Source organism: Chionomys nivalis, chromosome 17, assembly GCF_950005125.1.
Source record: "Chionomys nivalis chromosome 17, mChiNiv1.1, whole genome shotgun sequence".
NCBI classification, from domain to species: Eukaryota; Metazoa; Chordata; class Mammalia; order Rodentia; family Cricetidae; genus Chionomys; species Chionomys nivalis.
In genome coordinates this window covers 40,098,230-40,120,954 of record NC_080102.1, presented here as the reverse complement: position 1 = coordinate 40,120,954, position 22,725 = coordinate 40,098,230, and the positions used below count along the sequence as shown (strand labels likewise).

General features: G+C 52.0%; 2 protein-coding genes across 2 annotated transcripts; one reads left to right on the top strand and one right to left on the bottom strand.

Moving 5' to 3' along the window:
• The first annotated feature begins 194 nt into the window (after positions 1–194).
• On the top strand, positions 195–7,401 carry Rrp7a (ribosomal RNA processing 7 homolog A). Its single transcript, XM_057792234.1, has 7 exons — positions 195–273; positions 703–845; positions 3,298–3,423; positions 3,987–4,104; positions 5,350–5,447; positions 5,780–5,978; positions 6,849–7,401. The coding sequence occupies exons 1-7, from the start codon at positions 201–203 to the stop codon at positions 6,932–6,934; spliced, it is 843 nt and encodes a 280-aa protein (XP_057648217.1). The 5' UTR covers positions 195–200; the 3' UTR covers positions 6,935–7,401.
• Positions 7,402–7,524: 123 nt separating this feature from the next.
• LOC130888868 (serine hydrolase-like protein) lies at positions 7,525–22,354 on the bottom strand. The gene is made up of 11 exons (XM_057792235.1): positions 22,045–22,354; positions 21,853–21,966; positions 21,488–21,529; positions 21,113–21,132; positions 20,759–20,833; positions 19,020–19,129; positions 18,048–18,127; positions 11,888–11,922; positions 9,568–9,650; positions 8,297–8,393; positions 7,525–7,651 (listed from the first exon to the last, which is right to left on the bottom strand). The coding sequence occupies exons 1-11, from the start codon at positions 22,241–22,243 to the stop codon at positions 7,532–7,534; spliced, it is 975 nt and encodes a 324-aa protein (XP_057648218.1). The 5' UTR covers positions 22,244–22,354; the 3' UTR covers positions 7,525–7,531.
• Between the last annotated feature and the right edge of the window lie 371 nt (positions 22,355–22,725).

Here is a 22,725-nt window from a genome sequence, read left to right as displayed (position 1 = left end):
ACGACTCCCATCTAAGCCTGCACACCCCCACCACCCCCATTTTGACGAGGAAGGGGAATACCTTGGGGCGGGTAAAATCCGGGAGGCGGGCATAGGCTGAGAAGGCGGAGCCCCACGTGGGGTCGTCGTCATGGAGACACAGCCGCGCCGGGAAGAAAAACTACAACTCCCATGCTTCCCTGCGCTTCCGGGTCCGCAAGATGGTGGCCCGCAAGAAGAAAGCCCGAGCGGGCAGCCACGAGGGGAGCATACCCAGCCCACCGGGTTATTCAGGTGAGCAGCTGAGGGCCGGGGACTGACCTCTTCGCAGGGAGGTGGCCTGCGGGTGGCGGAGGCCACAGCAGCTCGTCAGGTGTCGGGGCGCAGGAGCCCGTCGCACCGGCTCTGGCCGCTGACTCCACGGGCTTTGCTCAGAGCGGCCTTGGGAGCGCTTCCTCCAGGTCGCGCCCAGCGCCCAGCTTCAGCCACTGGAGTTTGTCATCGCTGACCTGCTCGTGTCTGCTTCTTCAATAAGCGCTCCCTGAGTGTGGTGGCCGCTGCTGTTTCCCCGACCCCAAGGAAAACATTGTCCCGGGTTCCCGGGGGTGGGATGGGCGAACAGGCGGGCCGGTGGAGCTAGAACGGGACACGGAGAAAGGAACTTGCGTGACAGTGGCGCTGGCCTCAACTCAGGGTACCCCGAACTCTCTCCTGCACTCGTAGCTGTTCCAGTCAAATTCTCAGAAAAGCAGCAGGCTTCTCATTACCTGTACGTGAGACAGCACAGAGTTCGCCAAGACACCCAGTCCACGTGGCCTGCCAATAGGACCCTTTTTATCCTCAATGTGCCCCCGTACTGCACGAAGGTAGGCGTCTGTCGGGGGACCAGTGGGTTCTGAATGGGGGCTTGCCATGGGCCCTACAAAATTCTGGCGGTCAGGTGGAAATGCCTGCAAACCCCCATTGGAGGATGTTGAAAACCGGGCCTCTCAGAATAAGAACATGGCTTTTTTTAGGTGGCGCACGCCTTTAATCCCAGCACTCGGGAGGCAGAGGCAGGCGGATCTCTGTGAGTTCGAGACCAGCCTGGTCTACAGAGCTAGTTCCAGGACAGGCTCCAAAGCCACAGAGAAACCCTGTCTCGAAAAACCAAAAATAAATAGATAGATAGATAGATAGATAGATAGATAGATAGATAGATAGATAGATAGATAAAATAAACCCTGTCCAAACAGAGCCTCGTTCTTCCAGAGGCTGTTCTGGAACTCCAGGCTGGTCTCAGACTTGCTGTCCTCCACCACCCACTACTCCCTGTCACACCTGGTCGAAATTAATTGTCCTTCCAGCGATTTTTTTGTTTACTGATTGTTTTCCTCCCTCCCTCCCTTCTTCCTTTCTTCCTTATTCTTTCTTTCTTTTTTTTTTTTTTTTGGTTTCTCAAGACAGGGTTTCTCTAGCTTTGGAGCTTGTCCTGAATCTGCCTCCCAATGCTGGGATTAAAGCCTTGTGCCACCCCACCCAGCTTCATTCTTTTTTTTGTTTTAAAGAAAGTCTGGTCTGGGGGGGTGGTGAGGGAGATGGGGGGGAGGGGGGTAGAGGGGAATGGGAGGGAGGTGCACTCCTTTAATCCACCAACACCCTGGAGGCAGAAGCAGGCAGTTTCCGAGTTTGAAGCTAACCTGGTCTAGAAGAGTTACTTCCAGAACAGCTAGGATTATTACACAGAGAAACCCTATCTCGAAAAATAAATAAATAAACTAACAGAAATCAGCTGCAGTTCTGTCCAAACATACTTTCTGATTATTTGCAGAAACTATTACAGTTATTTACTTTTTTATTTTGTTATGTTTTAGATAGGGTTTCTTGTAGCCTGAGCAGGGTACTCTTCCTGTAGTTGAGGCTGACCTTGAACTCCTGCTCCCGAGCCCTGGGATCACAGGCCAGTGTGCCACCACACTCAGCTTAAAAAGGAGGTTGAGGACTGGTGAGATAGTCCAGTGAGTAAAGGCACTTGCCACCATGTCCCGTGGCCTGAGTCAGAACGCCGGGACCCACACGGTAGAAGGAGAAAACTGACTCCTCCAAGATTTTTGGTGGTGATGGTGTTTGGTTTTTTTTTTTTTTATTTGAGACAGGTTTTCTCTGTATAGCTTTAGATCTATCTTGGAAGTTGCTCTGTAGACCAGGCTGGGCTCACACTCATATATCCTCCTGCGTTTGTCCCGAGTGCAAGGATTAAAGGCTTGCGGCACCACCGTCCAGTGAAAGTTGTCCTCTGACCTCTACACTTGTAATATGAAATACACTTATACCTGTGTATGAACACACAAATGAAATTTAAAACTTTTTTGTTTGTTTGTTTTTCGAGACACAGCTTCTCTGTAGTTTTGGAGAACTAGCCCTTATAGCCCAGGCTGGCCTCAAACTCACAGAGATCCTCCTGCCTCTGCCTCCTGAGTCCTGGGATTAAAGGCATTGATCCACCCACCCCAAGTGCAGGGATTTTTTTTTTTTTGGTTTTTTTTTTTTTTTTTTTGCTTTTTCGAGACAGGGTTTCTCTGTGGTTTTGGAGCCTGTCCTGGAACTAGCTCTTGTAGACCAGGCTGGCCTCGAACTCACAGAGATCCGCCTGCCTCTGCCTCCCGAGTGCTGGGATTAAAGGCGTGCGCCACCACCGCCTGGCCTAAGTGCAGGGATTTCAGATAAGTGTCAGGCCTGGCTGGACAGACTCCGTTTTTGAGAAGAGAAACACCAGAGCTAGGAAGGTAGATCGGTGATAGGCTGCTGGCCCAGCATTCCTAAAACCCTGGGTTCAGTCCTAAGCACTACATAAATCAGATTTGGAGACCAGAGGATCAGAACTTCAAGGCCCATTTTGGCTACAGAGTGAGTTCAAAGCCAATCTGGACAACAGGGTGGAGAGAAGGTCTGGGCTGTACAGTGGCTGTACACCCTTGTGTGTAATTAGTGCAGACTAAGAAGTCCCCTCATAATCTTCCTGCCAAAGCTGACCAGCATGCCAAGCTTAAACACTTGTCATCCGACATCAGGGACACTTGTCATCTGACGTCAGGGACACTGGTCATCTGAAGTCAGGGACACTGGTCATCTGACATCAGGGACACTGGCAGTCCTCCTCTGCCATCGCAGGCTAGAAAGATCTGCCTCCATGTTGTCTTGGGAGCTGGTCAGGGTTGGGCACTCAGGCCCCCTGGGTAGTGTCGACCTGGGCTCCGAGTCCTTCCGGGCTATTGTGGGTGCCTGGAGACTCTGAGGAGCCGCGGGTGTCCATGCTCTGCTCCCCTCTGACCATGGCAGGAGTGCCTGTCTCGACTCCTGGCCTCCTGTGGCACCATCAAGACAGTGGAGTTGCAGGAGAAGCCTGACCTTGCCGAGAGCCCTAAGGAGCCAGCGTCGAAGTTTTTTCACCCCAAGCCAGTTCCGGTAGGCTGCCCAGTACTGCCAGGTTCCACTGCGTGGGGGCAGGTGGGTGGGGCCTGGGTGGGCTCAGCAGTAGACTTTCAGACAGACTGTGGCTCTGGGTAGTCTCTGCGGTCTGTGCTGTAGGCGGTTGTCAGGTCATGGGCTCTGATTCTCTCAGGTCAGCCACATTCGTTGACTTCTGGTTTCCCTGTCTGCTCTGCAGTCTCCCAGAGGCCAATTTCCACTTCCTATCTTCCTTCTCAAGACTGATGCCCTGGCTCTGGGAGCCCTGCTCCTCTCCCCTCTCCCCAGGTCCCCCATGTTTCCATGAGGTCCAAGGGGGTCCGACCCTGAGTTTGTGCCCTGTCTGTTCATGACCCGCCCTAGTCTGGGGTGAGCCTGCCTTTCACTGAGCCCACAGGTGTCCCAGCAGCAGTTGGCTAGCTAGGAGCATGGCTGTTCCTCACCCAGACTGTGGGATGATACAGGAAACAGCCTGGCACCATCTCCCCTGGTCCAGGTATGGGGACCTTGTGTCACAAGTGGAAAGGCTCCCCGCAGATATCTCTCTCTCTCTCCCCCAGGGCTTTCAGGTAGCCTATGTGGTGTTCCAGAAGCCAAGAGGAGTGTCAGCTGCCTTGAATCTGAAGGGCCCATTGCTGGTTTCTACAGAGAGCCACCCAGTGAAGAGCGGGATTCACAGTCAGTACCGCTGGCTGTGTCCAGTGCTTCCTCCCCAGGCCTGGGTTGGTGAGGGACACTTAATGTGGCCAGCATCTGTGAATGCCACAAGCTGGGTCCCCTCTTCCCAAGGGACCTCAGCTCTCAGGGCTGTGTCTGAGACACATCAGGACATAGCCTGAGCCTTTGGCACCAGGTAAGGGCCAGGCCTGTTGCTGCTAGAACCTTCCTAGCTCCTGAACCTGGACCCCAGGTGCGTCTGCTAGTGGATCCCAGCTTTTCAGCCATGTCTGGGTGAAGCCTGAAGCCTGAGTATCTTACTCTGAGCCAGTCACTTGGGCATTCTGTCTGACCTGGAGAACAGAACGTTCTGTGATAGCCGGAGTTCTGGTTTGGAATGAGTGTTTAGTACGTATATGGCCGGCAAAAGTGAAGAGCACAAACACCAGACAGCAAAAAAAATCATCAAATCAGTGCTCATGGGCTGTAGACCTGGCTCAGCAGGTTAAGAGCGCTGGCTGCTCTTCTAGAGGTCCTGAGTTCATTTCCCAGAACCCACATGGTGGCTCATAACCATCCTTAATGAATGACACCTGGTGCCCTCTTCTGCCCTGCAGGCAAACATGCAGACAGAACACTGTATACATAATAAATAAATCTTTAAAAATAAATAAACAAATCAGTGTGCAGAGCTGCTGGCATGGCCTGGCTGAGAGCAGACCAGGGCAACAACAACAAATGGGAGCTGGGAATGCCCCAGAGTGACTGTGGAGGCTGATGGCCTCCATCAGTGAGCTCCTGCCTTCCCTGTCTCATTGCAGTGCTTTTATGCCCTGGCATGAACACTAGTGCCCTCTGCTGGAAGGAGATGCCTGCTAGCTGTTTTCAGAAGGCCGCTGCTGTTTTTCCCCCTCCCTGTGAAGCCCAGGAGCCAGGCTGCCCCAGTAGAGGTTTTGGAGGAGACAAACGAAAACCTCTTAGAGTCTGCTCTTTTTCTTTCTTTTTTTTTTTTTTAATTTTTAAACATCTTTTGTGTGAGTACCACATGCGTGTTTTGTATCAAAGGAAGTCAGAAGAGGGTGCATCTCTGGAGCTGGAGTTATGGGTGGTTAGAAGCCACCATGTTGGAGCCTGGAACTGAACGTGGGTCTTCTGTAAGAACAACCATGCTCTTAAGAGCTCTGGTCGCCAGAGTCTTTCAACCTGCCCAACAGCACGTGCTTTCTCAGTACAGTTTCTGTTACACTGTGCTCCCTTCTCCCTCAGAGTGGATCAGTGATTACGAAGATTCAGTGCTCGACCCTGAGGCCCTGAGGGTGGAAGTGGACACTTTCATGGAGGCCTACGACAAGAAGATAGCTGAGGTAGGGGCTCCGGCAGGACCCCAGGTGTCAACGCTGTAGCCATGGGAAGGTGGTTCCACAAGTACTCTGTGTTGTCACGTGGTGCCTGTCCTTGGTTACCAGAGGATGTGCAGGCTCCCGTTTTGCTTGTGGAAACCTGGGCCATCTGATTGGGTGACAAGGACTCTAAATAGTCAGTAGGTGAGGGCAGTGTTGATGTCTGATCAACATTTATTCAGACCAGCAGACACTGCGCTCAAGGTGCTTTCCTGCAGGAGGCAGCAGCGGGCCCCTAGCCAGTCAGGCATCCTGCTACTTCACAGCCCTGCCCTTCAACATCCTCTTCCACACAGGAGGAAACGAAGGCCAAGGAGGAGGAAGGCGTCCCTGATGAGGAGGGCTGGGTGAAGGTGACCCGCCGGGGCCGTAGGCCTGTGCTCCCTAGAACAGAAGCGGCCAGCCTGCGCGTTCTTGAGAAGGAGAAAAGGAAGCGTGCCCGCAAGGAGCTGCTCAACTTCTATGCCTGGCAGCACCGAGAGACCAAGATGGAGCGTAAGTGACACCTGAGGGCACCCCGCAGGCCTTGGGCAAGAAACAGGGTGGCTTGAGGCACATCCGATAGAGGCTCAGGGTCAGAGTCCCTGTGTGCAGTGCCCCTACTGCTTCTCAGAGATAGATCGTATTTGCCCAGGAGGCCCAGCCAGTCTGACTACAGAGTGCTGAGGGACTGAGGGGTGGGGCGCATGAGGGACTTGGGGGCCTACCCAAGTGTTCCTTATGGGAGTACCTGCTCTTCCTGCTGTCAGTAGGCATCCGGCTCTCAGGACATTCTGGGTCCTGAGAAGCCTGGTCCTCTCCTGAGCATGGGGTAGGCTCAAGCGCTGTCTTCAGACCCCACCCTTTGTTGACACTGACACCTGCCCACTGTCTTTCCCACACCTCACATGCTCGCGCCCTGGTCCTAGACCCCAGGCCACACCTTCACCTGAGAAGCCCCTGTCAACCTTCCCTCCTGAGAGCAGCAGGTGCCACCTCTGACATGTGTCACTTGGTGACTGTTTACACACTGAATTTCCTTATCTAGAAGAAGGGAACCCTGGGACTGCTTTTTGGGGAGCAGAGGGCTTAGGAATCCTGCTTTCTCTGGGCCTCTCTTCTCCCTGATGCATTGTCTTCTCAGAACTTCGTACACCATCATGTCTCACCTCAGCCCCCAGAGTGGCTGTAGTCAGCGTCCAGTTCTGTTTCCTTGCAGGAGCCTGACCTTGACCGTGTAGTTGGGATGGAAGGGGTATGGGGAGGGAGAGGGAGAGTGTGCAGAGCCGCCCTGGGACATGAGGGAGAGGAGGTCCCTTTAGTGGGGTGGCTGGCAGGTCCTGCACAGGTACTCTGTGACCTGTCCTGTTCCCTTCACACCCCCAGACCTAGCACAGCTGCGCAAGAAGTTCGAGGAGGACAAGCAGAGGATTGAACTGATGCGTGCCCAACGCAAATTCCGACCCTACTGAGCTGTTCTGGATGTGGAGAGCTGGCGTGGAGAACACAAAGACCGGCAGGCCTGCTGCCTCTGGGACCGTGCTTTGGGAAGCAGATGCCAGGCCAAGAAGCTGTTGTGTCCCACAGCTCTGCCTCTTCACCCACGCAGGCTGGAAATCAGCACAAGAGGAGGATTTGGTCTTGAGGCGCTGCCCCTGCCTCTTCGGGCCTGTGAGGACATTCCTGGGAAATGTGACTGCTCTCTGCCCTGAACCTGTTATCCTCCATGAATCGCTACTGTCAACAGAGCCGTTTGGAAGGCAGTAAAGAGGGAGGAAGATTTTATTTTCACAGAGACCCATGATAAGCAGAAGATCCAGAGACCCAACCACAGCCCTGCTCCCTCAGCGGCACCAGCTTAGTAGAGCTCACCAACCGCAAGCCCCAGATCACTGTGCCCTTCCTGAAGCCGTGTATTAAAGGTTAGAATCTTCTATTTCCCCTTGCTTCTAGCTCTGCCACAGGTTTCTCTGCTGCCTCTTTTGGTCTCGAGCACAGTGAGACCCACCCCACCTATTTTGTGGGCAGAGGGTGCTAGGTAGACAGTGTGAACAGCTCCAAGGCCAGAGCTACAGCCTTGAAGAGGTCCTGGGTTGGCTCTGTAGGAAAGAGCTGATGAATCCAGCCACAAGGTGGGGCTCATTCATGTGGACATAGTGATTGCCTGGGATTTCCACATACTGGAACCGCTGGAGAAAGGGGCAGGAGGTGAGATGGTGCCCACGCAGCAGACTCTCTCCCACAGCTGAGTGTCCAAGGGGGTCAGAGGCCACCACTATTCCCAGCAGCCTGGGGACTTGGGGCTGTTCCAGTAATGTAGGCATCTGAGCTGTGAGGCTACAGTGCTAATCTGGGCGTTCACAGTCAGGGTCAATTCTGCCAGTTCTGATGGAGATGAAGCACTCTGCAAGGCGGGTGTCGGGACAGCTCCACTGCACAGAAGCCTGAATAGCAGATGCCCTTTGGGGTAGCACCTGGCTGTGCAGAGCTTCCAGGCCTCGGGGATTCTAAATGCATGATGACCAGAGGGGGCCAGGTCCCACACAGGCTCCTGGATCCTCCACGGGCCTCCTCCTGCCCTGTAGCCATCACACTTGCCAATGTGCTGGTTCCAGAAGCAGTGAAGAGAAGCACAGGGCTGCTTCTAAGAGGTGCGCCCCACAAGTAAGCGTGGCCAGGGGTTAGGGTCCTGAACTCTATGTGTCCCAGGTTTCTGGGGCCTGGTCATGGAGGGGTGAGGCACCGACTTAGGAAATACGAAGCCATTGATTCTTTGAGGTGGGGTTTAGAACAGACATGTCCAACTTGTCACCTACCCGGGCCACATGCCTTACCTCCTTTAGGGTGACTTTCAGCGCGTCCAGCAGGAAGAGCAGTGGCTGCTTCTTGTTGTCATTCTCTTGTCCCACATCAAAGTACCCCTGTGTTGCTCTGGGCAGCAAGAAGTGGGGGTGTCTCATCTCTTGAGTCTTAATGGAGCCTTCTGCCCTGTCTGTGTTTCAGGACCTGAGGGGCCCACGCCTAGACTGAGCTATGTTCTTTTGAGCCTAGACTGATCCTGGGGTTCAGTCATTTAGTACCAGCTTCCTCTTAGAGCTGATAGCAGGCTAGCCCAAGCTGAGTGTCTGCTGGGGTGCAGCTTTCTGTACCGTGGAAAATGGGGCCACGGAAAGCTGGGCTGAGATTTGAACCAGGTCTCAAGGCCAGGCTTTTCTTTAAAATAAGCCCTCTGGGGTATAATGTAGAGATGACGCAACATTCCCCATCCGTGTTTGAAGCACACTGTAGCCTAGGCTAGCCTCAGACTTCTCACAGCGTAGCCATGCCCTCCCTAGTTCTGAATTGCAGGTGTGAGCACCCATGCCCAGTCAGTTCCTTGTTTTTAAATTCAAATATACCTTAATTTATAACAGTATTAACATTTCTGCAACTCCATAAAGAGTTGAAATTTTAACTTAAAAAAAAAGTATTGAGCCTCCAGTCATCCTAGCAGCAGTCCGAGCCGGAGCATCGATGTCCTCTGAACTCACGGCTGTGGCTGCACCACTAAGCATCAAGGAAAGGATCGGGCTAGAGGAACTATGGGTTGCTAGCCCAGGAGAAGTTTCTAATTCAAAATTCCTGAATGTGAAGACAATCCTGGATGTCTGTCACCCCACTGGTCATCACGGTTAATTTGGGGATCTGGGTAGGGGTGTGTCCCCTCCACATCACTCCAGGTGCCTCCTTCCTGAAGCTGTGCACACAAACAGGACGACCTGTCCTAATAGAGCGGGACTCAAGCTCCCCAGATTCCAGTGCCGTGTCTGTTGTCTGTGACGTGCATTCTGCTTTCTCAGCGTGGGAAGTGGAATCATAAGCACAGCCCATGTCAGGCTTCCCCAGAGGACTGCCGATCTGTGCCGCAGTCCTCACCCCTGCCCTCTGCTCCCAGGCTGCTTCTTCCTTGACTTTCCCCCGCCCAGCACCTGCTGACAAAGATGCTTCCTGAGAAAGGCTGAGTGGACAGTCGTGTGGTGTCACCCTGGAGAACTGGACACCTGGTGCCAGGCTTCCTCAGGTTCCTGGTCCCTGGGTTTGTCAGGGGCACTCTGTCTAGACTCACTTGATGAACAACACATTGGCCTGCAGGCTGCTGATAAACTGCATAAACATCTCCTTGCTCGTGAAGTCAGTGATGTTCTCTGCCTGCAGAAAGAAAACCAGATGAATTCTTAGTATGAAGTCCCAAGCCCTCCTGCAGTCAGAGTCCTTATTTCAGAGCAGCTGGGTTCCAGTGAGGCCAGCAGGGCCACCTTCCCCAGGAGGCCAGTATCCACCAAGTCCCTTACTCATCAAGGCTTCTTAACTTCCATCAGCGGAAAAGTTCTGTCTCCCACCCCCCCATATCCATTCTCCCCTCTGTGAGTTGACTCCACTCACAGAACCCTTTTAGGTCGGGTGTGGCTGTTGACTGGAGGTGACTTCTGGACCTACTGAGGACTGAGAGCCCCCTGCAGCCCCTTCCTGGTGCACAGTCCGGCTGTGGGCTCCGGGCTCTGTCACGTAGACCTCATTCCCTTCATGAGACTGCTTCCACTTGACAGAGTGTGTTTGGTCCACATCAGAGTTGAGTCCACCGCACCTGAGTCTCCCCCCAGCACAACTGCTCTGTCCTTGCTATTAAATCCGCCTGTGCTGCAGAGCGCTAGGAGACCTCCAGCCCCGTGCAGCTACTGACGGACACTAGGACACCTGCAGGGCAGCGGTGGTCTACAGGCTAGGATCAGGGGACAGCCAAGTCAAATGAACCACCAGCTCTGAGACGTTCTGCATGGACACAGGATGTGAGACCTGGACCCAGGTCAATGTGCCCTGCTGTGCCCCACACTCCCCGGAAACCTCCCCTAGAGGAGATGGTCGCCTTTGTTTTCTAGCCCCACAACTGTCTTTAACTGTGAGTGTGGAAATGATGCAAAGTCCTGAGACAAGGGTCTGTGTGTGTCCATGCACATGTATGAAAAGACGCTTGGGGTGGAGTCTGTCAGTGTGTGTACACATGTATAAAGACATAAATGGGAGAAAGATCTGGGGATATAGCTCACTGTATAACACTTGCCTAGCCTGAACACATCCTGGGGTTCAATGCCCAGCACCCCTCCTCCCTGCGCATGTGAGAGAGATTGGGGATGAAGTCAGAACCCTTGTGCATCGCTGGTGGGAACATAGAATAGAGCAGCCTCTGCGGACAGCAGTTTAGCGCCTTCTCCATAGATCAATCCCGAGTCACCGCATGCTCCCGCAGTCTCTACTGGCAAAGCCAAGAACTGGAAGCAAGGACTCAGACACTTGTACCCCATGTTACAGTAGCATTGCTCTCAATTGCTAAAACCTCAACCCCAGGGACTGGAGAGATGGCTCAGTGGTTAAGAGCACAGGCTGCTCTTCCAAAGGTCCTGAGTTCAATTCCCAGCAACCACATGGTAGCTCACAACCATCTGTAATGAGGTCCGGTGCCCCCTTCTAGTATACAAGCAGAACACTGTACACATAAGAAATACATCTAAAAGAAGAAAAAACAAAAAACAAACCTCAACCCCAGTGTCTGTCAGCAGAGGAATGGACGTAGAAAATGTGCTGTGGGCCAGTTAGACGGCTCAGTGGATGAACACACTGGCTGCCAAGCTATGATCCATGACACTCACGGAAGAAGGAGAGACTCCCATGAGTTGTCCTGATTCTGCACAAGCGTCCCTCTGCCCTTAAACTAACACAGAGAGAGAGAGAGAGCTGCCTCTGCCCCCACATGCTGGGGTTAAAGTCCCCAGGATGGAACAGGATTCAGTCTCACAAGTGTGACCATGGATGTGTGTTTCCCATGAAAGGGTCTGGACAGCATGATGCTGAGGAGAACCCAAGCCCAGAAGGGCAAACATTGGTTCTGCTTTTGTGAGGATCCTAACAGGCAGCATCACAGGGACAGAAAAGTAAATTAGGGGTTGTTGGTGAGACAGGCTTAGTGTTTTGGTTTTTTTTTTTTTGTTTTTTTTTTTTAAATATTTATTATGTATACAATATTCTGTCTGTGTGTATCCATTCCTGCAGGCCAGAAGAGGGCACCTCATTACAGATGGTTGTGAGCCACCATGTGGTTGCCGGGAATTGAACTCAGGACCTTTGGAAGAACAGGCAATGCTCTTAACCACTGAGCCATCTCTCCAGCCCCCAGGCTTAGTGTTTTAATGGATCAGTGTTTACTGAGGATGGCGAAGGTTGGGTTATAGGTGTTGGTGATGATTACACATGACAGTGTATTTAATATGACAAGGCACTGTACTTACAGGCAGCTAAAATATGCATATAATTCTAAAACTACTAAAAAAAAAAAAAAAAAAAAAGAGGCCACAGTCATTCTGTGAGGGAAGCTGGAAGTCAGTGGAACTTACCAGAGAGAGCCTCCGGTCCCTGTTCAGCACCAGACCTGGAGAAAGCACAAAGCATGGTGGTTTCAGCATCACCTGTTACAGGAAGGGATTCACCTGGCTTCCTCAGAAGTCCCAGTCTTTCCACAGAGGGCTCACATCTGCCATCTGGGCTCATGAAAGCCACCCTGACGTCAGCCCGCCCTGGACTTCCGTTCTGGAATTCTTCAAGAGCAGAGCTTGGTCAAAATGTCCACAGCACATGGACATCTCCTGGGCCCCAAAAGACAGGAAGGATGTGGATGGCGTCAAAACGGTTCTCTCTCCTTCCTTCTCTCTTGTTGTTAAACAGGATCTCACTGTGTGGTGCTCGGTGGTCCAGAACTCACTATGTAGACAGGCTGGCCACAACTCAGAGTTTTCTGCCTCTGTCTCTAGTTCTGGGATTTAAGACATGTGCACCATGCCGGGCGGTGGTGGCGCACGCCTTTAATCCCAGCACTCGGAAGGCAGAGGCAGGCGGATCTCTGTGAGTTCGAGGCCAACCTGGTCTACAAAGGGAGTTCCAGGACAGGCTCTAAAGATAGAGAAACCCTGTCTCGAAAAAACCAAAAAAAAAAAAAAACATGTGCACCACTCTAGACTCCAACTCCCATCTCAGAGAAATTTAGGAACAGAGAGTAATCGAGAACCATGGCATTTCTTCCCACACTCGGTTCCTGCCATGGATGATTGACAACTTTGCCCATCTTGAAGGGTGTAGCCATGCCCTCCTGGGCCATGTTAATGATTCCTGGAGAAATTATTATGTACATAAGAGTGTGGGGGTGGGCAGAGCAGCCTCTGCTGCCGTGTAGGAACTCACAAGCCTTGGAAGAATCCAGGAACTGGCAGGGAATGGAAAAGCCAACTCTGGGGACCCTGCTCCAACAAGGTTAGTGGGAGGGCTGCCTACAATTCTGCTCAGCTCCCTCGTGCACAGTCACCAATGAAAAGGTGAAGTCAGATCCAAACACTTGCAAATTGGCTAAGTCCCCAATCTTCAAACTTTCAAACAAATATCAGTCTTAGAATCAAACAAGTAAATGATTATTCACATTGTAGAATGCATAAAAAAAGACATCAGATTTTAATGCGACAGTTCTGCACTCAAGAGGAGAAAGTACTCCAAGAGAAGTCTAGAGAGGAGTGAAAGCAACTCTGTCTGCACCATGGGGTGTAGTTAAAACTGAGCTAAAGCCATGGATTGGGCATAGGCAGGGTAGATGCCTTTACTGCACTCCGGGCTGCCAACCTCCACAGCCGTCACCTAAATTTCCTGTCTTTTCCTGCAGTGCTGTGGTTGGAACCCAGGACCTTGTACATGCTGAGGAAGCACTCTACCAATGAACTAGTCACCAAACCTTGCACTTTTAGTAAGTTACCTGGTTTCGACGTTTTCTCATTTTTTGAGATGGTGTTTCCTCTATGTAACAACCCTGACTGTCCGAGAACTAGCTCTGTAGAGCAGGCTGGCCTCTGCCTCCTGATGTCATGCAACTTCTTTAAAACGTGGTGAGGAATTGAGGAAGACACAGTCATCAACCTGTGGCCTCCACAGAAATGCGCAGGAACACACATACCACACACACATAAGTCTTTGTGTTAGCGTAACCCTTAAGAGATCAAGGGAACCCGCGTCACACATGCTGTTTTCTCTCCCTTTAGGCCTTACCCCATTCACCCCCTGCCCCCGCAGCACAACTGCCACTCTGCAGGTGGAACGTCACTTGCTGCTTTTCTGTCCAATCCCCACTAGACAGGGAGCTTTCTGATGACAGGGGCTGGGTCTCACCCCTTTGCATTGCTCAGACCTAGAGGTTAGTCAGTGTCCGACTGCCTTATATAGAGTCTGATTCTAAGACAAGTGTTAGCTAGCTGGGTGGAGGGAGCAGCCCAGAGTCCCAGCAGGAGTGGATGTGTGTCTGGATGAGAGGTAGGGCCCCACACAAGCACCTTGTGACCTCCTGGCCAGCTTCACTCACTTGGCATCCTGGTAGCCCTGAGAAGGTGCAAGAAGGGCTTGTTTTCTAGAAAGCAAAGCCACTTTTGGTGAGGGTCTCAAGGGAGTTTCTGATGTCCCCCTGCTGGTCACAGCCAGGAATCAGAGTCAAGTCATTTCAGTCTCTAGAGTGAATCCCCACCTTGCCTTCAGAAGCCTTTCCCCACAGCTGCCAGACGGATTATTCTAGAATTTAAAATAAGCTGCCACACTTCGTTCTTACCTTGCTTTTCAGGGCAGGACCCCATGTCTCCATGTGGCAGAGTTGTGAGTGAACCCCACACTAGAGACTCCCCCCCACATGTCCCTGTGCACCTCTGGGTAAGGGCACCTGTGTTCTGGGAGCAGACAAATCTGGCTGCAGAGTGGACATTATTTCTGACCTCTCTCCAGGCAGGAGCCAGACCTTCCTTCCCTTTATGAAACTGGGGAGTCTGGGAGTGAAATGAAGGTGCCCTTCCAGGGCACAGCTGGCCATGGCCAGATGGTCCCTTCACTATACCAGTGTGGAAATTCCTTCTCAGGACAGTGGCTTTCAGGGATCCCTAGCAGGAGGTTGTGTGTCTCAAGTCCTACTGACCTCTCAAACACCTTCAGCCTGTAGTGCCAGTCCCTGCCATCTTGTCTGTATCCTGGACAGGGTGACCTGCACTGAGTTGAACCCACATGAAGCCGTGGGCTCCCCAGATCAGACTTACTTGGCCCTGCTTGGACCAGCCTCCAGCCCTGTGTTTAGAAGCACGCGCCATTCTAACCCTCAGCTTCCTGGCAGGTCTTTGCTACAGTGTGGCTTCTATATCTGCTGGCCTTTCTTGTCCCTCCTTTAGCAGTGTTCTCAGTATCGGGGGACACCTTTATGGTGAAGGTCTTCCAGTCCCCAGGTTATACAATTGAATGACCAGGGACATTCCCTACTCATCCCTCTGCCCCAGAGCATGGGCAGTGGAAAGTAGGTCCTAGGTCCATTCTCTGAGGACTTTGTTTGTAAAAAAAAAAAACAAAAACAAAACAAACTAAGAGTCTTCTGGGACCATTAATATGGTTCAGTGGGTAAAGGCACTTGCCAACAAGTCTGAAGATCCGAGTTCAATCCCAGGAATTCACATAGTGAATAGCGAGAACCAAATCTCAAAAGTTGTCCTCCGACCTCTACATGTGCGCTAGAGAGATGGCTCAGCGGTTAAGAGCACTGGCTGCTCTTCCAGAGGTCCTGAGTTCGGATCCCAGCAACCACATAGTGGCTCAAAATCATCCATAATGAGATTTGGTGCCCAATTCTAGCATGCAGGCAGAACACTGTATTCATAATACGTAAATTTTTTAAAAAAGCAGAAACAAACAGATGTCATTGAAAAAGAGACAAAAATCAAACAGGCCTTGACCCTTGAACACTTACAGACAGCCCCCAAGAGAGACGGCCAGCTGCTAGCTCTGCCCGTGGCGATAACTTCCAACTTCCCACCTATGAGACCCTGCCATCTGCAACATCAGGGAACTCAGAAGTCTTCTACTCCATCCTCCCTGTCTCTGCTGGGACTTGCCAAAGTCAGACAGATCCAGCATGGACCTGCAGAGAGGTCTCAGTGCCTATACTGGGTGACTGTTTTGTTAGGTCTCTTACCAGCTCCCTTGCCAAGTGTCTCTGTGAAACTGCTCAAGACAGACAGATGGAGCTGCTTTTGACTGAATGCAGCCGGGTTTATGACAGAAATTTCAGCATCCTGGAGGGGCAGGCAGCGCTTTCCTGTCCAGAGACTGGTAGGGCCTGTCGCTTTGTCCTCAGGGGTTGTGGACAGAGCGGTGCTCTCCCTTTGCAGAGCACCTGTAGCAGTAGGATGCGTTGCATTTGTTGTTTGCTTGAGTTAGAGTCTTACTATACAACCCAGGCACTGTCTTCCTGTCTCCACCTCCCAAGGGCTAGGGTTTCAGGCTGGCAGGCCACCACACCTGGTTTGTAGTAAGCACTAGGCTGTGGATTGGAACACTTGTGTTCAGACAGGCATGTGTGGAAGGCCAAGCTCATGGCTCGCTCCTGATGATGGTTCATCTGCCTGGTTAAATCAGCTTTAGACTCATGCCCTGGCTTTATTGGGAACTCTCTGCCTGGAAGTGGATGCCTAAGACCTCTTCCTCACCTGTATTTCTCAGATCATATGAGACAGAAAGAGAGAGAGAGAGAGAGAGAGAGAGAGAGAGAGAGAGAGAGAGAGAGAGAGAGAGAGAGAGAGAGAGAGAGAGAATGCACACATATATGTGTGTATGTGTTGGGGGTTGAGGCCGAGAATAAGGTTTCCAAACACTCTATGTATGCAGAGAGCCAGCAGGATCGGGATTTACCTTCTCCTAAGTTAATTCTCTACAGAGGGGTGCTCCAGCCACAGTACTCCAGCCATAGTGCTCCCGCCACAGTGCTCCAGCCACTTGCCTGCTCCCCAGCACAAGGCTCACCTACTCAGCAATGCCCAATGTCCTTTTTGTGACCGTTCACCATCTGTGCCCACATTACAGGAAACTCAGGGGCCTAATTGGATTCCATGGACTGGCTGGGAGCATGCCTCTTCTGGATTAACCCATTTCTGTCCAGGGAACCTTTGGCTGGCCATCTTTGTGGGACACGAAAGCCTAGGCCCTCAACCTTCCTTTGGGTTTGTAGGGTAGAGAGACAGGCTCAGGACTAAAGCCCAATAGATCTGAATGGCAGTCTGTACTGGAACACTCCAGGCCTGCTCCCTGTGACTCTCACTTGGTGTTATAGCCTTCCCTACAGGTCCAATGTGCAGCCCAGGAGGCCTCAATCAGCGGTTGGCATTATAGTCACACAGGACAGGAGTTCCATGTCTCTGCCAGGGTCTGTCAGCTGCAGTGCCCGTCCACTCCCTAGTGTCTTCCTCTTGGCCAACAGGATTTGACGAGTTGCCCAACCCCATGGGACTGGGTAGGTGGAGATGAATCCTGTGTCATTAGGTTCTTTAGAAATCAATTTTCACAACCTCAGTTGAGTCTGTCAGCTTGCGAGAGCAACAATCTAATGACTTTGTCTGTTTCCTAACAAAACTGGGGAGTCCCATGGTTGCTCAGGTGGCACAAACAGGAACTGGACCCTGGTTTTGGGCTCAACTGGTGCTCATTCTGTCTCATCAAACAACGTCACACAAGTCTTTACCTCACCGAGAGTGGCTCCGAGCCCTCCCCAGCACACTCACATTTACTCAGTGGCTGTTTGTTATTATAATTTGACAGGCTTTAGAATCACCATGGAAACAACCCTCTGGCATGTCTCTGAGGGAGTTTCTAGAATAGACAGAGGTGGGGCAGCCTACCCTGACTCTGGGCAGCACCATCCCTTGGACTGGCATCTGGGACTGAACAAAAGAGTGAGCTGAGGGCCAGCATTCACCTCTCTCTGCTTCCTCGCTGTGCACACAATGTGATCAGCTGCCTCCTGCTCCTGCCACCTCACCCTCCCCGTCACGATGGATGGTTCCCTGCGACTGGGAGTCAAATAAACCCTTGCTTCTTCAAGTTCCCAGATAATTCTGCTGCAGCAACATACAATTGTCTAAAGCCTGTTTGTCTTCTTTTTTCCCTCCTAATATTTACATATTATGCCCAGCCTTCCCCTTGCCCATTCCCAGGAGGGGTCATTTCCACAAAGGGCCTTGTAAAGGGTGCCCCCTGGAGTTGTGCCACCTGCAGTTTCTGCACCCATGGAGCCAGGGACAGTGTGGCTCACTGCCACACTCACAGTCTTGATGGGGAGCTATACCTCTCAGACCCTTAGCAAGAGTTCTGGACAAACACATGGAAGAAGAAATACAGAAGACACTAACGTCGTCAGTGACTGCCAGACACAGCACCTCCACATCTTCTGCAAACCTCCTTCACATGGGCCCGGCAGGGCACAGCCATGACCGTCACCAACTTTAGTCCAACCTTCCCTGCCAACCTTCCCAGAGTGTGGCCTTCTACAGTGTCTATGTGACATTGTACCTGGTCCTCTGCAATGTGCAGCCTCAGTTTCCCTTCTCTCCAGGACTGTGTATGAGGCAATGGGGGAGTCAGTGAAGCAGTTCAGACACCAAGTGTCAGCTTGGCACACGCACCCTCCCATGTTCTCCCTCAGTAATGACAGACGGTCCTTACCTGTGCCCACCTTCGTGGTTCCTCTCTGCAGTAGGAGTTCCCCACACTCTCTCTTCAAATGGATGTTCTTACTCAGGAGCCTGGGGGGGACAGAAGACACTAAAGGAACCAAGCCCAGGGTTTGGACAGAAAGGAACGCAGGCAGCTATAGATACTGTGCCCAGTTTGAATTCCAGCCCTTAAGGAAGCTGAGGCAGGAGGATTTGAATTCAGGGCCAGGCATGACTACACAGTGAGTTCAATGCAAGCTGAAATTATAGATAAATCTCTCTAAAATGGATAAACAATGAAAAAAAGGGCCAGGGACGTGGATCAGGGATAAAGGGCTTGAGGGCTTAGGGTCGACCTCCAGGAAGGACAGAAGGAAGAAGAGATGGAGGGAAGGGAGGCTACCCATGAACAATGCGCATGTCCTTCAGAATCTGGGGATTTACAGCATCAACGCATCTGCCTGTTATTCTGTGTGTGTCCCTTCCTCTAGACAACAAACACAGAAAAGGGAACCCCTGTCTGACCGTGCACACTACAGAAGCAGTGAGTACTTATATGACCACGGCAATCCCAGTTGGTCCATGAGTGCAGAATTTAGAGGCCAACATGGCCACGAGGCAGGGAGGTTGTTCTGGGGTGGAGGCTGCCAGGGAGCTCTAGCAGGAGAGTGGGAGAGAACTGCAGGTAGTCAGAGAGAAGAGGTGTGCCACAGAGCATGAACGTGGGGAGAAAGAAAGAGCCCCCACCCAACAGGCAGCATGAGGAAAGAGGGGTGGTGACAACATGGGGCTTCTGGGAAGTGTCCAGGAGGACTGGACTGAGTGACACCCCAGGGGGAGGGTTACTGGGGGTGGAAGAGTGGAGGGGAGGACATTGTGAGGAGGGGGAGGACGCTGTACCTTCTTCCTAACTTGGAATGTTGCCCACCGGGGTACAAGGGTTTCAGTCCACCTCCGCCGTGCCCTGGCTGCTGGCACCTACCCCTGCAAAAGCTCCTCAGGGCTGGACACCCTCAGGGACTTCTGGGAAGCTTCCACCTTCAGCATGTGTTCTATGTTCCTCCGTTTGTAGGTCAGGATGTTCTCCATTTCCTAGGGATTCAGCCAGAGCTGGTGAATAGTGATGCCCCAGATGAGGGGTCCCGTCCTTCCCCTGGTCCTGCCTGCTGCCCTCCATGCCCCTCTGAGGGTCCGTCCATGCTCGCTGTCCTTTCTCATTCAGCACAGGTTGCCTGAGACAGCCAGAGGGATGTGCTTTGTAGAAGGGTGACGCTAGGATTATTAGGGCAGCAAATACAGTGACGTCAGTGAATGCTCTCATCGCTAATGATAGGTAGGGGGTACAGGCAGGTTCCATCGGCCATACATCATGTCCCCAATGGCAGAAGACCAGCAGGTTCAGGCTTTGGGGGGCTCAGTGTAACCCAACAGCACCCAGGGGGAAGCCTCAAGGCTCTACATTTGTTTCATCAGTGGGGCATTACAGAGACCAAAGGTCAAAGTTTACCATAATCTGGGTATTTGGTCCACACTAACCCATAGTTCGTGCAATGGAAAGTTACTGAGTGCTTATAGTGTGCAAGGACTGGAGACATGGGGATAAAAACTAACTCCAGCAGGGAAGGGTGGTGCACACCTTTAAGTCCAGCACTTCAGGGGCAGAGGGGGGCAGATCTCTGTGAGTTCTAGGCCAGCCTGGTCTACATAGCTAGTTCCAGGACAGCCAAGGTTACACAGAAAACCCTGTCTTAGAAAACAAAATGAAACAAAAAACAAACAAACTCTAATTGCAGCTGTTAGGGTGTTGAGGTAGAAGGATTGCCAGGAGTTCATCGCCAGCCTTGATTACAGAATGATCTTGTGTCTCAAAAGAAGGAATGAGTTCCTTTCCTCAGGGAAGGTGTGGCTATTTTGTATAGGAGATAATGGAAAGGTGGGGGGAGGGCCTTGGACTTTCCACAGGCAGGGTGCCTTGCCTTCTGCTAGGACAGGAGAGAGTTTGGGGGAAGGTAGGGTAGGGGAGCAGGAAGGAAGTGGGAGGGGGGGAGGGAGTGGGAATTTTGATTGGTATTTTTGTAAAGTAATAAAAAGGGGGGAAAGAAAAAATAAATTATGGATATAATTTATCCATACCCATATGGATATAATATATCCATAATTTACATATATAAAGGAAAGGTGGAAATGGACACAGTGGAGTCCCTTGGATCAAACTCACATCCTCAGGGTCACACAGGTAAGGACAGAGCCAAGCCTCAGATACAGGACGGCACTGGCTGTTGTGAGTGCTGCTGCTGGTGGTGTTTTTCCATCAGCCACACTCACAGTTGATAGATCTGGTTGTGCTCCGTGTGCATAGCACAAAGGGATTGGTTAAGTGTTAGAGCGAGCAGCTGCTGAGGCCCAGAGATCCTTCACCCATGGCCTCCCCCTCATCCACCTTCTGCTGTTTCCTGGTCTATGCGGGATCCATCAGCATTGTGGGGAATCCAGGCCACACACTGGGCTTCCAAAGAGTTCCCATACCCTGGGCCCTGACATTCTCAGGGTCACAAGCTTCAGGATGCTGCCCTCTCTGGAGGAGATCCCTGGCTAACTAATCTACCCTCTGCCACATTCTCCGGCCTCATTAATGTCCAACACAGGAGACAGAGATGAAGCTGCCCTGCCCCCCACAAGTCAGGGGTCCTGATCACAGCCTCCAAAGAAGCCTCTTCGTACATTAGAGTCCAGGGCAAACGGTATAGTATCCAGTAAGATAAGTTTGTCCACCATCTCGGGGAAGGTGCAGGCGAACTAGAGAGCGACAAGAGAGATGGAGTTAGTGGGTGAAGGCACAGGCTTCACAATGCCAGAGTCTGCTGTACCTTCAGGGTGCTTCTCCCAGACCCAGCCACAGACCCAGTGACCCTAGGTGGGACACGTAGGAACTCTACAAGGGACCTTTATCAGAACATAGTGTGGATGTGGAACAGGCTCTGGGCACCGCATCCACTGTGTGAAGGAGCTCTTCCTAGCCTACCTTCTCCTTGCTTCCCAAGGTCCCACGTGACCACAGAACAGCCAGCTACTCACCATGCTGCCCACCGTGCCACCTGTCAGACAAGAGAACAGAGCTGACATCCTATGTGACCCCTTGCCAATACCCTCACCCAAGCACTTTCCTAGGGGCCATCCCATCCCTAGCTTGTCTCCCACCATGGGGTTGGGACTTTGCATCTTCAACCTGGAGCCTCTCCCTGGGCCACCAAGGTCCCTTCACCTGAAAACACTCACTAGGCCACACTTTCCCTCATCTGAGACCAGAGGCACAGTCCCTAAGATTAACATTTGTGGGTCCTCTTATGCTCCTTAGAGGGACAGGGAAAAGTTCCAGGTCCCACTGTGTCAATCTTCCTCCTTCTCCTATAGCCCTCCACAGAACTCAGGGCCTGGCCCAAACTGACTCACCGAAGCTGTGGCCCAGGATGGCGAACCGAGTCCATTTAAAGGCTGAAAACACAAAGCCAGGAAGAGTTTGCAGCCTTACCCTGAAGGTTTTTTGGACTTCCTCCAAATAACTGTAGCACCCCCCCAGGAGACCAGCTGAGGGGGCTCAGCTCCACTGTGGGAGGAAGCAAGCTTGCTCCTCTCAGTTGCTAAAAGAAATGGAATCAGACCCCAGACATCCATTCCCAGCCAGCACCTACTCCTAGACACTGTATCCTACTCCCGGGATGAGAGGGGATGTCACAGAGGACCCCCATCCACCCACAAACCCTTCACACACAAACACACACAACTCCTTCACGACACTCACGTTCACTGTTGCTCACCTGTTGCCACCCGTCGGACATCACTCACAAAACTTTGGTGGTAATATGGGAAACCTGGGTGGTGATGGGACGAGAGACCGTGACCTCCGAAGTCCATGGCCACATAATGAAAACCTGCAGCAGAGAGGAGACCAAGAAAGGGGTCTGCATGGCAGCTTCCACCCCTCCACTGCCCCTCAGTCCATAGCCCACCTTGTGGAAGAAGAGGAATGAGCCTGTCAAAGGAGTTGGCGTTGTCCAACCAGCCATGCAGGCAGAGAACTGGAGGGTCCTTCTGGGAGCCCCAGACTTTGACAGCAATGTGACCCCAGGGCACAGCCAGCTTCATCTCTGACAGCAGACCTGTAAGGTAGAAGCAGTCATTCATCTCCTGCATCCACCAAACCAGCATGTCCTAAACCCGTTGTCTATGTATGCGGCAGCATGCGTGGGCTTCAGTGCTAATGGCCTGTGTCCTGGTTTTCGACAGCCAGCCTGCCAGATATCTGAGGAGGGAAAGATAACTGGATTCCCTGGGGAAGAGAGATCTAAACAGGCTTTTCAGATGTAACCCATTAATGTTGGGACAGAACGGGAAGGCGTGGGTTGAGGGTGCTGCCTTAATCCTGCCACTGTGGGCTGTATGACCTTGGACTGGCGGATTCAAACCTCTCCATCCTCATTTCCTTTCTGTCTTATTGGAGTAAGTAGATCACAGTGACTCTTAACTGTAGGGGACCCCATTTCAAGAGCCCCCACGGATGCGTGAAATCAATAGAGAACGCCATATAATGATGAATGCTAACCATGGTTTTTCGTATATAAACACCCATGATAAAATTTAAATCATATGCTGGGCGGAGAATTGCAGCCAGTTCAGGAAAGACAGGTATA